The following is a 17213-nucleotide window of genomic DNA, read 5'->3' on the forward strand; positions in this document are numbered from 1 at the left end:
ATGTACAAAGCAGAAACTTACGTGCCATGGCGGCCTGGAAGAGGTTGCCTTGACCTCCCATCCAGCCTCCAAGCTCTCCCATTCCCTCCCGGCTGCCCTGCCGGGCTCCTCGGCTAGGGGTCTGAGCCTGCGCAGGCTTGCCAAGGCGAGCGGCCTTCTCAGCATGCGCAGTCACTGGCAGGCACGGCTCTTCCGCGGGCGCCCAGCAGGGTGCGCGCTCACGCACGCGCACGGGGCCTCTCGCCGCACACGCGCCCCCGCCCCGCCCCGCCTCCTCCCCCCTCCCGCGCGCTCGCCCGCAGCCCGCCGCCCGCCGCCGCTGCCGGAGCTCTGTAGTATGGCATCGAGGAGAATGGAGACCAAACCTGTGATAACCTGTCTCAAAACCCTCCTCATCATCTACTCCTTCGTCTTCTGGGTGAGTGGCCACGCCGGGCCAGTGGCCAGGCCGCCGTCCGTCAGTCTCTGTAGTGATGCTCCGAGAAAGAAGGGGGAGGAAAAAACCCAAACCCAAAATCAAATCTCGGCCCCCTCCTTAAGGAGACAGGCGCGAGGTACTGGACCTCGCCGAGGTTATGGCGGGGTGCAGGCTTGGGGCTGCTCAGACCCTGGACCCCGCCCGGCGTGGGCTGCGTGGCGGCGATGACTGCAGGTCGTCGACCTTTCCAAAATTTTTTTAATGCATTGATTTATTTTTTAAGCTCGTGGGGTAGGGTCAGCCTCTGGGGAAAGTTGCGGGTTTGTCTGTTTTCCTCTCGGGACACCCCTCACCGACCTCCCTTACCAGCCTGTTTGCGGTGCCTCTTGGAGCTAACCTGTGGCCGGCTGGGAGCGGGCGTGGGCGCGCAGGGTTTGATCCTAGATTCCCGGTCATTCCCGACCCCGCGGGGCTGCAAGAGGAAGGCGCCAGGAGCCCTGTGCCTGCCTGGCTGGGCAAGGGCGACCAGAGCCCACCAAGCGCACCATTGCGGGGCAGGCGCCGCCGTCGCGCTGAGACGCACCGAGGGGAGAGGGTCTTACATAAACCAGGGGCATCTTTGAGCTTTCTCGGCGACCCAAGAGATGGGTCTTATAATCCTTTTCCCATTCCCCTCCACCATTACAGTCTTCATCTGGTCTTTCTGTCATTGCTTGAACCCAATCCGCAGAGCCCTGGCGGTGGACCCCCACCACTTGGTGACAGCAATAGCGCCCCAACTCTACTCCCCATCTAACCGGTGCTGCTACCAGTCCTTGAAGCTCAATGCAGAAGGGTGACGTCAGTCCCTCAGCTGAGGCCTCGGAAGGCTGCTTGGTGCACCTCGCGGAGGGATGTGCCCTTCTGTGCGCAGCAGGAGGAGGAGGGGGCTCAAGGCTTGTGCCTTACCTCATCCTATTTGGCAATTCGTGGAATCAGTGCAGGGCTGACGCTGCAGTGATTCACTTGAAAGGGTGGGTGGTACCTCAAGACCATTCCCTGTTATTTCTCTTTCTGTGTAGAGAACCACCCTTTCCCCAAGTTCCCCATTCCCCTACCAAGTCACAGCCACCCTCCAAGAGAATGAATGTCTGTGCCCCCCCTCCACCGCTAATCTGGGTCATTTCGGCTTCCAAGGCAGTCATTTTGAAACCTGAGGCTCTGTAGAAAAAGCCAATCCTGCCTTTGGTTGTTTTTCTCCTTGCCACCTCCCCCCCAAATAGCCCTAATTTTAGTTTGAAGCTGGGCACAGTGCTGTATGAGGTAGCCAGACTTGAAGGCGAACCAGGCTGTTTGTAATGACCAAGGCAGGAGCTGAGATTTATTAAGGATTAAAAAAATCCCTAATGACCCCCCACTGCCGCAGACATTTCCTTGTCACTGGCATTAGTGATTCTTCAGGTCGAGGAAACTGTGGACTCTGGGGACCAGGCTTACCAAGAGCTCTGCAATGAGATGGGATAGATTAACTGGTATATCACACAAGGCAAACAGAAACGGACTTTATTTGGACTGAAAATGACACATGTTGAAAAATTTCAGTAGTGGAATTGTGAGCTATGCACGGATCATATCTTATGTTCTGCCTGGAAAAAGCAATAATTTCATGCTGGTTGCTGACACTTCCCGGTAGCCATTCCCGGGAACTGGTTTGGCTTTTTATTTATTTCCTTAAATCTCTTTGTGTTTGGCCCTTTAGTATTTACTTGACTTCCTATTTGTTGCTGGAGTAAATCATATGGGTGATTATTTTTAGCTTCCTGAAAAATAAGGTTTGCAGTATATATGGAGGAGTGTTGTTCATTCAGCCTCATAGCAGGCTGGTAAAGAAGGGAGTCTTCTAGACTGAGGCTTTTCATATGAGCTCCTTGAGTCTTATTGCTTACCTCCCCCCCACCCTGCTGAATCCAGTTACTTAATACCACCTAATACGTCTTAAACAAGCACTGCATTTTATGTCCCCTGAAGTTCCTTGAAGCCTGCATTTTAATTTTTTCCTACTTTCAAGAATTTTATAGTCTTAAATAAAATGTTTACCTGGAGCATTTTCAGTAGTTTAAATAGCATTCGATAATCATTTCCTGCTTCACAACCAAAAGAATGAGATCTCTCCAGATGTGAGAGTATTTTAAATATGACATTTGTGTTAATAAACCGTGGTCCAAATGCTGTGTTTTCCATTGTTGTTTAAATGCTGTTTTTTTAACTGCTTTATTGAGATATAATTCACCCTTTTTAAAGTGTACAATTCAGTGGATTTTTTGTACAGTATATTCACAGCTATGTGTAACCATCACACCTGTCAATTTTAGAACATTTTCATTACCTGCAAAAGAAACCCCATATCCTTTAACTAGCATCCCACATTTACCCCCAATGCCCTGCCCTCAAGCAATCACTAATTTTTGTCTCTCTAGATTTCTGTATTCTGGACATTTCATATAAATGAAATCATATAGTATGTGATCTTTTGTGAATGGCTTCTTTCGCTTAGCATAATGTTTTCAAGATTCATCCATGTTTATTCTTTTTTATGGCCAAATAATAATTCCATTGTATGACTGTATCAGGTTTTGTTCATCCATTCGTCCATTGATGGACATTTGGGTTGTTTCTACCTTTTGGCTATTATGAATAACAGTGCTATAAACATTCATGTACAAGTTTTTGTGTGAACATATGTTTATAATTCTCTTTGCTGGGTCATATGATAACTCTATGTTTTAATTGTTTGAAGAACTGCCAGACTCTTTTCCAAAGTGACTGCACCATTTTACATGCCCTCCAGCAGTGTATGAGGGTTCTGATTTCTCCACATCCTTGCCAACATTTGTTACTATCTGACTTTTTGATTCTAGCCATCCCAATAGGTATCTCACTGTGGTTTTGATTTTAATTTTCCTGATGAGTAATGATGTTGAGCATCTTTTTGTGTGCTTGTTGGTCATTTGTATATCTTCCTTGAAGAAATGTCTATTCATATCCTTTACCCATGTTTTATTTGGTTACTCTTTTTTTTATTATTGAGTTGTAAGTGTACTTTATATATTCTGATTCAAGTCTCCTATCAGATATATCATTTGCAAATATTTCCTCCTATTTTGTGGGTTATCTTTTCACTTTCTGGATGGTGTCCTTTGAAATATAAAAGTTTTTTATTTTGATAAAGTCTAATTTACCTGTTTTTCTTTTGTTGCTTGTGCTTTTGGTGTCATATCTAGGAATCCTTTGCCAAATCCAAGATCATGAAGAAAATGCTGTTTTATAAGAGTGATTTATCAATTCATTAAATGCAGTTGATAAATTTATCTTGCTCTAGCACCTAGAACTATGTCTGCCACATAGGATTCAAATATTTGTCAAAACTTCTGGGGTTATGTTAAGTAATTAACAAAAAAGATAATCTTGGTATCCTTTTAAGTGAAAGAGGAAAGATTAGGCAGAATTGTTTCCTTTGAGTTCTTTGAATCGTTTTAATAGGACTGCTTCTCTTCCCTTACCTCAGTTTGGATTTAGGACTAGAAGACATTTGAGCTTAAAATGGTGGTAGACCAGTAGCATCAATTGGTTGATGTACCTGAGCATATACTAAAGTGGAAGCCTACAGTTATGAAAGAGAGATTTTTGTTTTATCTGGCCTCCTCTTCTGTCTACAATCACTCTCCCTCTCTGAAGTGTTCCTCTAAAGCAGTAGTTCTCAACAGGGGACAATTTTGCCCCCCTCTGCCAACATTTCACAATGTCTGGAGACATTTTTGGTCACAGCTGGGGCTGGGGTGTTGTTGGCATCTAGTGTGTAGGGGCCACAGGTGCTGCTAAACATCCTATAAGGCACAGGACAGCCTTTCACGACAAAGAATTATATGGCTCAAAATGTCCCTAGTGCCTGCAACTGCTGAAGTATTGGACTTGACATAATAGTGTGTCATATGAAGAAAAATAGAGTCTTAAGCAAAACTCACTATATTTACTGGTATTTGGAACCACCATACCAGAGCCTGCTCAACACAATTGCAAGGAAGAGGAAAAACATTCTCTATGGTAATTCTTTATTTAAAGACAAAAGGTAGGTAGTTTTTTATATAATAGTGTTTAAACGGATAGGATGATTTGTCTTCCAGTTAAATAACATCACCTGAATGCTAGGTAAATGGATTCTTTATTTTCCTTGATTTATATGTTTAATTTTCAGGTTTATAGACGAGGAGGAAAAAACACACCTAGGAGTAAGTTACCCTGTGCTTTAAAGACTAGCAAACAGTGCCTGGCACATAGTAGGTTTACTCAGGAAGTATTCACTTAATGATTGAATGAATAAATGAAATTTTATTAACTACTCTTGGACTCATTTATTTATTTCAATTCACCTCAATTGGGAGGCTTTTTAAAACCGTGTAATTTCCAGTCTACCTGTGGTAATTGAAATGTGTTCCTGACATTGATGTATAGAAATGTGGGATAGAGGACTTTATTAAGACTTGCTTGTCCTAATGATAGTTCAGTTATTATATTTTTATGATCTGCTAGTTTGCCAGACATTTTAGTTATCTAAAATTTTAATTGGAATTTAATTTGTTAAGCTTGAATAAAAGATATCTATCTTGTCCTAATAGAAAACATAATATCGCTGCTGCATGATATATATAAATTTTTCAACAAGCAGGAAAACTTTATAAATATGCTGCTTACAAGGTAAACTCTGTTTTGATTTGTAAGCTTTTTTATGTATTTTAAAGACTCATCTGGATACTAAGCTAAGATTTAAATCCACCACATCTAAATTCACTAAATAATATTGTGAAGAGAAATATCCCTTGCTTCATTCCAGTGTATATTGGACTTGATTTCTTTGATTATCCAAGGAGGTAATTAGCTTATCAATAGAGCTATCAAATTCTGTTATGGTGAAATATGAGTGATTTTTTTTTTTTTCATTTGGGAAGCATCACTAATCTTTTTTGGGGAAGATTTTTAAAAAATAATAATCAAGATGTTTTCTTTTTCTTTTGTCACTGGGAAAGTTTAGGTACTTGGGTTAAATAGAGGGTTCCCTAACATTTTACAAAATGTTTGAACTTGGGCACATACTGGAGTTTATACTTATTATTTTGCATGTCAGTGCAATTCAGCAAACAGTCATTGAATGTCTTTTATATGCCAGGTATTTCAATAGAATGTTTACCAACTTTTACTAGCTGCTGCTTTTAGCATTTTACCTTCATTTTTAAGTAATGTACTTACTCTCCCACTTCTCGACTTTTCAGTGTTAGGTGTTATATATTGTCTTCTCACTCTGGAAGATGAAGATTTAGCTCTCCTACTCCTCTCTCCCATACTCACATCTTTCCTATATGGAGTAGACCCGAAAATATCATTTATCATTTTATCATTATCACATATAATTTTGGTTAGGGCAGCAGTCAGTGATTACGTTAATGTAACTAGGTAAGTCTCTTCACAGCTGAGCCATGTAGAGTGTATATTCTGATTGCACAGCTTTCTGTTTCCCCTTAGTTAAAAATTGTTTTATATCCTTTGCTTGTTAGTTTTCCGTGCTCACCACTAATTTATCCCCATACCCTCCCCAAGAACTGTGTATCTTCACTCAATATGTTCAACCATACTGTCAATTCCTATTGGAGACATTTCTCCTAGAGCATTCTGACTTTCAATCTGGACTAGTTTTCTCTGGACCTTTGAAAAGCCGACATCATTATAATCTCCCTTTACCAGCATGCTGGGGAATTCTGTCTCCTTTTATGTTGGATCCTCAGTTTCCTAGATGTCCTGTCTTTCTCTTTATTGGTTTGTTCCTTCATTTTGGTGGAGCAAATCTTCTAGTAACTTTCTGGAAAAGAGTGCATAGGAGGTTGATTTTTTGGGGCCTTGTAAGTTTAAAACTCTTAATTTGCTCTTGCCCTTAATTTGATAGTTTGGCTGAGTATAGAATTCTAGTTTGTAAATCATTTACCCTCAGAATGTTGCTGTCTCCCCCTCATCCTCCAGTTTTCTGGCTCTTCTTGTTACTGTTGAGAAATCAAATGTTATTCTGATTCTTTTTAAATTCTGCTTTTCTTCTCTGAAAGCTTTTGGAAACCTTTCTTGTTCTTAATGCTCTGAAATTTCACATTAATATGCCTTATTGTATGTTTATTTTCATCTCTTTCCTGTGCACCCTTTCAGTCTGGAAACTCAGGTCCTTCAGTTGGGGGAAATTTTCTTGAATTTTTTTTTTAATTTCTTTCCCTTTTCTCTGTTCTCTCTCTTTCGATGTTGGACCTCTTAGACAGATCCTTTAATTTTCTCCCCTTCTATTTTCTACCTCTTAGTCTTTTTGTTTTACTTTCTGGGAGATCTCTTTCACTTTATCTTGCCTGCTATTGCATTTTTCACTTGTTTAATATGTTGATTTCTAGGAGCTCTTTTTTAAGGTCTGAATGTTTCTTTTTCTAGCTTCTTGCTCTTGTTTCTTAGCTGTAATATCTTTTTTAAATCCCTCTGACAATATTACTGATTTTTTTTAAAGTTTGCTTGTTTCTGCATACTTCCCTCCAAACTTCTCTGTTTTCTGGTATATTACAGACTTACCTCAAATTTCTGCTAACCATTTGCTGTCTGTTCTGTACATGTTTAAAAGTGGAGGACTAAAAAGCTGATTGGAAGCTCCTAGCGTGAAGTGGGAGTTCCTTGACTGTAAGTTAGGTGATTTGGCTGGGCAATTGAGTTTTGGAAACAAGGTCACTGTCTTTAGGTCTTTTCCCTTGGTCCGATCAGATTTCCTACAGAAGAATCTTCTAATCTTCTCTCTGGATGAAGAAGGTTAGATATATGGGTATCTCCACATGCAGTCTCTAAACCTTTGTTTAAGCTCCTATTTCAAGAATAGAATCCATGCCCAATGTTCTTTTGTTCCCCAGTTCAGAGACCCTGTGTTTCACCCTCCCTAAAAAATAAATCTCTGAACCTGTGCTGAAATGGGGGGGAGGCCAGACACAGGAAGTTGGAAGTGATCTAATTGCTTTTCAAAAAGGTTTTTTTTTTTTTATCAAATCCTCCTTATTTTAGTCCCCTTTCATCCCTAGTTCCAGGTGTGTGAGGAGCTTCCTTTTGGGGGTGCTTGTGTGCAAATATTTTATTCTTTGCTTTCCTCACAGCTGCCATACGATTTGGCTTTTTCTCAGCTTCCAAAATATCATTGCGCTTGTCTCCTCTTCCATTCTCTTTGTTATTGTGGGTTAAAAAAATTATTTGAGTGTCATTTCAGTGGAGTTTTGGGAGATAGCCAAGGTAATGGATGTTTTCAATCCGTCATCTTTAACTGGAAGTCCTTTATATCTGTATCTCTACATTGCATGGTAGTAATGAAATACACAGTTGATTGTGAGTGATTGAATAGAGCATGTAAAATGGCAATAGTTGAGCTATTCTAATAGATATTGGTATCTACTTTAAAATTTTTAAAAAGCTTTTGGATGTCAAGGGGAGTGTTCTAGGTTGGAACAGGCTTACTAAGGCACATCCTCTTTAAGGTCATCTGATCATCAAGGACGGCAGTTGGACAAATAGGAACAAAGCTCTGAAGGTTGCTGCTGCTTTTTATGCTCTTCTAATTTCTTCCCACCAGGTTCCCACAGGCTCGTGTGTTTTCTGGCACAATTCAGACCTTGCTGGACTAATTTAATGTGGAAGCAGCAGAGTTCAAAATATGGTGGGGAGTGGGGCGTTTGATGTTAAATGGGTTATTGCTCTGCTGTTCTTCTGTTCCTACTATGATAACCCTTCATGTTTATTATGGGACTTATACATTATATAAGAGTCTTATTTAATCAACTTTACTTCCCATATGCAATATGCAGTTAGGATATGTGTACTACCTCTCATAGCATTTGGGAAACATGAAGTCTTTTCCACTTAGTAGTTGCTTAGAACCTAGCTTAATTTTTGTCCAAATAGAATGAAATACTTTCCTTAATTTTAATTATAGCTAGAGTTCTTGATTTGACCCTACCGTGAGCTACGTTACTTATGATTCATTGACTGTTCAGCATTATATACTGTTTTAAGTAACCACCTCAGAAGGTGCTGAGAATTGAAAGTCATCTGTGACTGTGTTTCTTTGTTTAAACATGTTAAACCCTTAACATAGGTGACTAATGCACTGCTACACCAATTTGAAACACACTTTAAAAATATATTCTTATGTTTTTTCCTTCTTTGGTCCCATTACAGCAGCAGCAGATTTGGGTTATCTACTCACAGCAAGCAGATCGTTGGATTACTGCTCTTAAATTTCCTTTTTTGGCTGTTATCCCCCTTGCCATGACAGAATGCTTTTCATTCTTGGCTGAATATTTTTGTCATCTTTTATATAGAGCCTCAATATTCATCAAGAAAAGGACGTAGGAGGAAAAGATAGGAGAGAGTTTTTCTTTGTGTTAGTGTTTTCCCTTTCAGTCATTTAATCAGTTGAACGTGTAAGCATGTAAAATAGTTTGGTGAAGTAAGGATCACAGTTCTACCGTGGAAGATTTTCTTTTTTTTTTTTTTTTGTGAAGAAGATCAGCTCTGAGTTAACATCCATGCCAATCCTCCTCTTTTTGCTGAGAAAGACTGGCCCTGGGCTAACATCCGTGCCCATCTTCCTCTACTTTATATGGGACGCCGCCTCAGCATGGCCTGACAAGCGGAGCGTTGGTGCGCACCTGGGATCTGCACCCTGGCGGGCAGCAGCGGAGCGCGCACTTAACCGCTATGCCAGGGGGCCGGCTTCCCGTGGAAGATTTTCTTTAGTGCTGTCTGTTGGGTATGGTGGGCTTTATCATCATCATCTGCTTTAGGAGAAATTGCAGTTGCCTTGTACTAGAAGATGAGGTGGGTCAGGTGCAGGTACTAATTGTGCAGTCTGGATCAGTGATTCTCAACCCTGTTTGCCCATCAGGATTGCCTAAGGAACCCTAAAATATATGCTTGGACCCTACCCTAAGAGATTCTGATTCAGTTGGTCTGGAGTGGAGTACCAGCATTCATATTTTTAAAATAATCTCCCAGGTGATTCAGCTGTGCAAGTAGGATTGCGAACTAGATTCAGAGAGAACTTAGTGTATAATAGCAGGCCTGGTTCATCTTGAGTCTCCTGGATCTACAGATAGCTAGGGAATATCTGGCTACTGAGTATCTAGCACTGGCCTATTGATTTGGTCTGTTTTGCCCAAAAGTCTGAGGCTAAGTCTCCATTGTCTTTTAGTAAACAAAACTGGCCTTGTCACTCTTAGAGACCTTGCTTGTCATTCCTAACTAGAGGAGTGTTCATCAGAATCACTAAGGGGCCTTTTAAAAGTGTTCAGTCTTATCTCATGAAATTTCAATTTTAATTGATCTGGAGAGGGGCCTGGGTATGTTTTTTTTTTAAAAACCATTCCCAGAGTGGTTCTGATTCCTGTGATGTGACTCTGTGGTCCATGATGCAGTTTGTTAATAAATAACTTCTTGTCATATGAATGCTTTCCTGTGATGTTATCTGTGGTACCATAAAGATAGTTTGAAGAGAGGGTTCCACAAGCAAGATGTAGCCAATCTAGTATTTTTCTCACCCACTAAACTGGTCTCCAATTTGGCAAGGGTCTCCAATTGAACTCTTGCAGTTTGGAGTATTTTCCATTCCTTAGGGAGAGTCTTTTTCTGTTCACAATTGCACTGAGAAGTTAGGAAGAGTCTTGGTTTGCCCTCTGTCAAAAGATTAGACTGTCTTCCAATATGTAAAACAAAAAGCTGAATTAATTACTTACCAAAGTCAAAAGAGCTGTGCTAGTCAAGCATAGTTTATGAGTGAAGCAGATTGCTAATCTTTTGGGGAAGTGTGTTGGTGTTTAGGGGTTGCTTTGGTTACAGAGGCATGAGTGGTTGACCTTAGAACCATGGCTATTTGAGCGAAACTGTTGTTGATTGACTCTGAGAAGCATGTTCACTGCAGTGTCTACTGCTGATTGGTTGACCTTGAATTGTGTGAGGCTGTCATTATAATTGGCTTTCAGAAGTATGTTCCCTGAAGCAAGTTGAATTGTCATTGATAATTAGACTGAGGTGAATTGCCATTGATCAAATAGATTTAAAAGTGGATGCTGGTGGTTACTAGTTACCATGCCTTTTGAATAATCAATGTTCTTTCCCCCAGGGGTGTAGAGACTTTTATTCTTGCCTCAGACTACCAATTCTTGCTTCTCAGTAAAATGAGGTTGCTTCTGCACCTCAGTTCCCATTCTCCAAACATCATCATGGTGATGTATAGAATTCCTGGGTCACTTCATTGTTCTAATTATTTCACAAACACTAATTGAGAGTGTATGATTTCCAGGGATTGTACCAGATCTTCCCAAAGGTAGACCCCTTTGGGTTGAAAAGTAACCCAAAGCTTGATAATGAGGCTGGGTGGTAAATCTTCCTCAATATCCCTTCCACATCCTCGTCTCTCCTTGTGTTCAATTTCTATTTCTAATGGAGCTTTTGAGGATTTCTCACTTCTCTCTCTGTCTGTTTCATATTCTGAACTATATCACTCACAGGGTATTTTTTTAACTATTGCCTTCTGTTATAGGAGATTTGAAATTAGTCCTTTGTGAAGTCTTGGCTTGGATGTTTGCTGTGTGACCTTAGGCAAGTCACATAGTCTCTCTGAGCCTCAGTTTCCTCTTCAGAATTGAAGATATCTGTGCTTATGCACCTCAATCAAGTGCTGAAGGTTAAATGACATTCAAGTGTTTTGTAAAGTGTGACATGTATATGTTTTGGCAACATTATTCCTTATGGTGTAGAGTGTTGCTTTTTTCTTAATTTCTTGCACATGGGAGGTACTAGGTCACGATTGGTTAAATGAATAAATTGATCAGAACACTCCTTATCCTCGAAATCAAGCATGATTAACTTTTTGGATTTTATAGTTTGCTACCAAAGAGACCTGGGATTCCAGAAGGGTTTGAATGGGTACCAAAAATATATAATGAGTTTAGGTCGCTGAGTTTAGCCCTGTCATTGGGCTAAGGGTATTCCTTATCTAGGATAAATAAATATAAACCTGTCACTTAAAATCAAATGAAGAATTGATGACTTCCCTTATTATTTTTTCAATAAACTTTTAATTTTAGAACTTAAATTTAAATTTACAGAAAAATTGTGGGTATAGTACATGTGGTTCCCATATACCACACAACCAGTTTTTCCTGTTGTTAACATCTTACATTAATATGGTACATTTGTTACAGTTAATGAACCAAGATTATTACATTATTAACTAAAGCCCATACTTCATTCAGATTTTCTGAGTTTTTACCTAATATCCCATTCAGGCTACCACATTACATTTAGTAGTCATGTCTCCTTGGACTTCTGGCTGTGACAGTTTCTCAGACTTTCCTTATTTTTGATGACTTTGATAGTTTTGAAGAGTACAGGTCATATACTTTATACAATGTCCCTCAATTGGGATTTGTCTGATGTTTTTCTCATGATTAGACTGGGGTTGTGTATTTTGGGGAGGAAGACCACAGAGATTAAGTGCCATTCTCATCACATCATATGAAGAGTACATACTATCAACATGACTTATCAGAGTTGATATTGACCTTGATTACCTGGCTGAGATAGTTTGTCAGGTTTCTCACTGTAAAGTTACTCTTTTTCCCCCTTTCCATGCTGTACTCTTTGGAAGAAAGTCACTATGCCTAGTTCACACTTAAGGAGTGGGGAGTTATGCTCTACTTCCTTGAGAGTAGAGTATCTACCATTATTCTTTTTATTAACAGAGATGATTTCCATTCAACAAATGTTAAAACCAACAGTAAATATTTGTTTAAACAAACAGTAAAATATTAAAAACATTTGAGTCAGTTGGGAACTAAACAGGGATTCTTGCTTACCATTATTATTTATGATTTAGGTTTATATAGCAAATGCAACAAGACAAAAAATAACTTAATGTTGGAAAAAAAAGATAAAATTATCTTTTCATGGATGCAATTGTTTTATACTAAGAAACCCAATAGATTCTAGTTTAAAAAAGAATTTGGTAATGTGATTGGATACAAGATAAAAATACAAAAATTAATTGCTTTTCATTATTTTAGCATAGCCTTAGAAAAGGAGACAGAGGAAAAATTCCAATCTCAGTAACAACAGAAATCATAACTACTTCAGAATAAAGTTAAGAAGAAAGGCAAGATTCGTATCTGACTAAACTAAAATCTTATTGAGGGTTATAAAGTAAGATCTGACAGATTAAAAGACACCGTTCTTGAGTGGGGAGATTTAATATAATACAAATATCAGTTTTCTAAAAATGTGTTTAATGCAATTCCAAATAGAATACCAACAGGATTTTTTTGAGGGGGCGGAGTGGCACTTGATAAAATAATAATGCTTATGTAGAAGAATAAATGCCTGAGAAATCAAGAGAGATTTGGGAGGGAAAAGGAAGTATGTGCCTTACCAGTTATCAGAATATACTACTGTGTCAGACAGACTATAAGATGACTGCCATGATCCCCAATTCCTGGTTTTCATGCCCTTGTGTGATCTCCTCCACTTGGCTGTGGGCAGGACCTGTGACTTGCTTCTAATAGTAGAATACAACAAAGCTGTTCGGATGTATGTGAATGCATGTACGTAATTACATTAGATAAGCTTGTAATGTCTATCTTTCTGAGAGATACTGTCCTTGGCGGCTTTGAAGAAGCAAGCTTCCATGTTGTGATCTGCCCTATGGAGAGGGCCATATGGCGAGGAACTGAGGGCAGTCTCTGGCTGACAGCCAACAAGAAACTGAGGCCCTCAGTTTGGCAGCCTGCAAGCAACAGAATGATGTCAGCAATCAAGAAAGCAGATCCTTCCTCATTTAGGCCTCAGATGAGACTGGAGCCACCTGACACCTTGATCGAAGCTTTGGGAGACCCTGAAACAGAAGATGTAGTTAAGCTGTGCTCAGACTCCTGACCTCACAGAAACTGTGAGATAATAATTGTGTGTTGTTAAGCCTCTACATTTGTGGCAATATTGTTAGGTAGAAATACATAACTAATACAACTATAAAGTCACTAATTGATTCAATATGCTGTTGACTTAGAAATAGGCGTATAGGTCAGTGGAACAATAGAGAATCCAGATATAAATTCTAGTGTATATGGTTTACTATATGAAAAGGGACATTCATTTTAGTGAGAGAAAGCTAGGTTTAAATGATGCTGGTACTACTGGACATATGGAAGAAAATACAATTGGTGCCCTTATTTAAATTATATTAAAACTTTTAGTTGGTTTAAATGCTTGAATATAAAAACTAAACAAAATCCTGTCAGAAAATATAGAGATCGTATGTACAATATAGGAGTCAGAGAGACTGCCTTAACGAAGCTGGAGACTCAGAAGCAATTAAATTAAAAAATCAATGTATTTGCTTATAAATTTTTTTTAATTATATGGCAAAAGGTACAATAAAGTCAAACAGTTGTGGTGAGATAAGGAGCTAGTGCTGGACTGTTAACTAATATACTGCTTTCTTCATTAAGAAAGTCTTGTTACAAAAAATCTATTTACATTCTGATGCAAGCTCCTTCCCGTTTTGGACTGATAGCAGTTTGCTGACCAGCACTGCCCCACTGGCCACACGTTGGGACTTACTGCTGTAGGGAAGGGGTCGGCAAACTGTTACTGTAAAGGGCCAGATAGTAAATATTTTAGGCTTTGTGGGCTATATGGTCTCTGTTGCAACTGCTCAGCTCTGCCATTGTCATGTGAAAGCAGAGTAGACAAATGTAAATGAATAAGCAAGGCTATATTCAAATAAAATTTTATTTACAAAAAGAGATGGCCAGCCAGATTTGACCCCTGGGCTTTAATTTGCTGACTCCTGCTCTAGGGGATACCAATATAAGGAAGGTATAATCCTTAGCCTCAAGAATTAAAGTTTGAAGTTTCATATGGGCCTATAGGAGTGAGAATGAAGGAAGCCTAACAATTTTTAGTTTAAAAGAGCTAGTCATGCACTATCTAATAAGGCAGCCCCTTTAGCACTTCAAATGTGGATAGTACAAAATGAGATGTGCTCTCAGTGTAAAATACATGTCAAATTTTGAAGATTTAATATAAAAAAAAGTATCTCAAGTTTTATATTGATTACACGATGAAATGGTAATATGTTGGACATATTGAGTTAAAACATTATTAAAATAAATTTTACCTGTTTTTTTTTAATTTGAATGTCGCTACTAGAAAATTTAAAGTTAGATATGTGGCTTGCCAATGTAACGATTAGACAGCACTGGACTAGAAGCACTAGAAGTTTGTTTTTTTTTTAAAGATTTTATTTATTTATTTTTTCCCCCCAAAGCCCCAGTAGATAGTTGTATGCCATAGCTGCACATCCTTCTAGTTGCTGTATGTGGGACTCGGCCTCAAGATGGACAGAGAAGTGGTGCCTCGGTGCGCGCCTGGGATCCGAACCCGGGCCACCAGCATCGGAGCGCGCTCACTTAACCACCAAGCCACGGGGCCGGCCCGGAAGTTTAAATTAAGTGCTAGGGGACCCAGGGAGAGAGCTCATCTAGCTCGGGAACTTGGAAAGGGCATGTGGACAGAATAGACCTTGGAGAATGACGGGATTTTGACAAGCGGTGCTCTGAGAGGATAATGAAGGCTGTCAGATGGAGGAAGTGACATCAGTAGAGGTGTGGAGAAAGCAGAATGATTTCTGTGTTTGGGACAGGAGTGAGTTTGGTTGTAATAAGGGACAAAGCATGTGATGAGTCTAGGTAAGTAGACATGGGCCTTATTGTGGGTTGACCACATGGGTTAGGGCTTTGGACCTATTTTGGCTGGCAGGTACGGGGCTAGGCCATATTTTTGATCAGGGACTGGTAACTTTGGAAGCTGTTTATAGGTCTAATCTAGAAACAGTAAGTTGGTTGGATTGGAATAAGAAAGACAAGAAGTGATGAAACCAGGTTAACTAGGAAATAGGTCTAATATAGGGTGACAATGGGAATGAAGAATAGAGGACAGGAGAAAGCCACTTTATGATGTGGCAAGGATATTTGTGAATAAGTGAGAACCCTAGTGTTATGTGCTTGAAGAACCTGGGTGATGGTGATGCCCTCATGGAAATGCAGACTTTAGAAGTTGGTTTGAGACTAATATGACGTGTTCCATTTTGCATATGTTTAGTTTGAGACACCAGTAGATTTAAAAGGCCAGGTCTCAGAAGCTTGCTCCCTTGTGTTTTTTTTGCTGGCACAAGTGGCCCTGGGAAGTCCTTTACTTTTGGCCATCTCTGTACTTCCTGACCCTTCCCCCCATACACCATGATCACAGTCAGTTGGAAAGGATCCGACCCTTGGATATTTGCTTGTTGGCTAGTCTGTGGAACGTGAGATCAGGTTGGTAAGATCTGAATGGAGCAGTTCTTTTTTAGGCATTTGAACTCGAGATACAAGAGACACGGCTGCCGTAGGGAGAGAAGGAGAAAGAAACACAGGGAGAAGTAGCAGGGAAAGGGACAACCTAAGGCAATGGGAGTGTGGGGAGCTGAGTGGGACCAGTGAACTCTTGGCCACTAGATGATGTAGGCTCCTGGACAGCTCTACAGCAGCCCATGCTTTTCCCTTCTGGCCTGGAAGAGTGGCTTTTCATGGTTCTGGTAAGATATGGCCAAGCAGATGTGACTCCTAATCCTCATTTTTCCTAACAGTAAAGCTCCTTGATTAAAATCAAGAAAGGTGATTAGGTGGATGTTTGAAATCATTAGAAAGGCAGGTTTGGAATTAAAAGAGGAGGTTTGTATGGAGACGCAAAGTTGAGAAAAGCCCATTTGTTCATGGAAGAGGCATGATATCTATCAAAAATAGCATTCTTTTCAACTGCCCAGTAAGCCCTGAGTTCTAAATGCAGTTGATGCTAAGTTGCTTGCGGATAATAGGTGTAGCAAAGCATTCAGCCATCAGCACTAATAGAAGCTTGAGTTCCCAGTTAAGTCTTGTTTAAGGGGTGAAGGTTCTGTGACAGGGTAGGAGCAAGTTATTCAAGCAAGTTACTTATTAATCTCCTTAACAGCAGCTGCTCTATTTGTGAAGCAAGGCTGGCAGTTGTTTTAGTTTATATCCTTCAGAGATGTTTTGAGCACAAACAAGTAACTGCTTTGTAGTGTTTTTCATAAGATAGTCGTGGTTTACAGAGGTGGTAGCTAGCCTGACAGGTTTTATAAATAGCTTAGAACAGGCGGCTCTGAGCGGTGGCTCAGTGAGTGCTTCGGGAGGCTTTGATTTGGTCTAGATGACTAATGGAGGTGAAATGCACTTCTCCATATCATTGGAAACTCGGATCAAAGTCTTCTAAGATGTCAGGAGTGAACTCTGTATATATGGCATGCAAATTATTTTGAGATAAAAATACAGGAAAAGAGAGGTACGTAAATGAAAATTGTAATAAAAAAGCTGTTCAAATAAGCTGTCTACAAAACAATGTCTATATATGGTATACCATGTATTTAAGGAAAAAAAAAAAAGCATGTGACAAATCCTGGAGGAGGACCCACATCAGACTGTTAATAGTTATGGTTGGCTGGTAACATAATTCATGGGTTACTTTTTTCTTTGTGCTTTTCTTTATTTTCCAAGTTTTTTTTTTTCTCCCCTTACACATAGCATGAATTACTTTTGTAATTAAGAAAACAGTAAATGCCGTTTGAAAAGCAAAATTTTTCTGGGCATTTTATAGT

General features: G+C 39.8%; 1 protein-coding gene across 2 annotated transcripts in view; it reads left to right on the forward strand.

The window, feature by feature from the left end:
• The first annotated feature begins 298 nt into the window (after positions 1 to 298).
• TSPAN7 (tetraspanin 7) overlaps positions 299 to 17213 on the forward strand; it is a 122581-nt gene continuing 105666 nt past the window's right edge. For both annotated transcript variants that reach the window (XM_058535643.1, XM_058535644.1), the window contains exon 1: positions 299 to 418. In XM_058535643.1, coding sequence (XP_058391626.1) covers positions 338 to 418 — 81 coding nt within the window. In that variant the 5' untranslated portion in view covers positions 299 to 337. The remainder of the gene's footprint in view (positions 419 to 17213) is intronic.

Source organism: Diceros bicornis, chromosome X (assembly GCF_020826845.1).
Source record: "Diceros bicornis minor isolate mBicDic1 chromosome X, mDicBic1.mat.cur, whole genome shotgun sequence".
Taxonomy (NCBI): domain Eukaryota; kingdom Metazoa; phylum Chordata; class Mammalia; order Perissodactyla; family Rhinocerotidae; genus Diceros; species Diceros bicornis.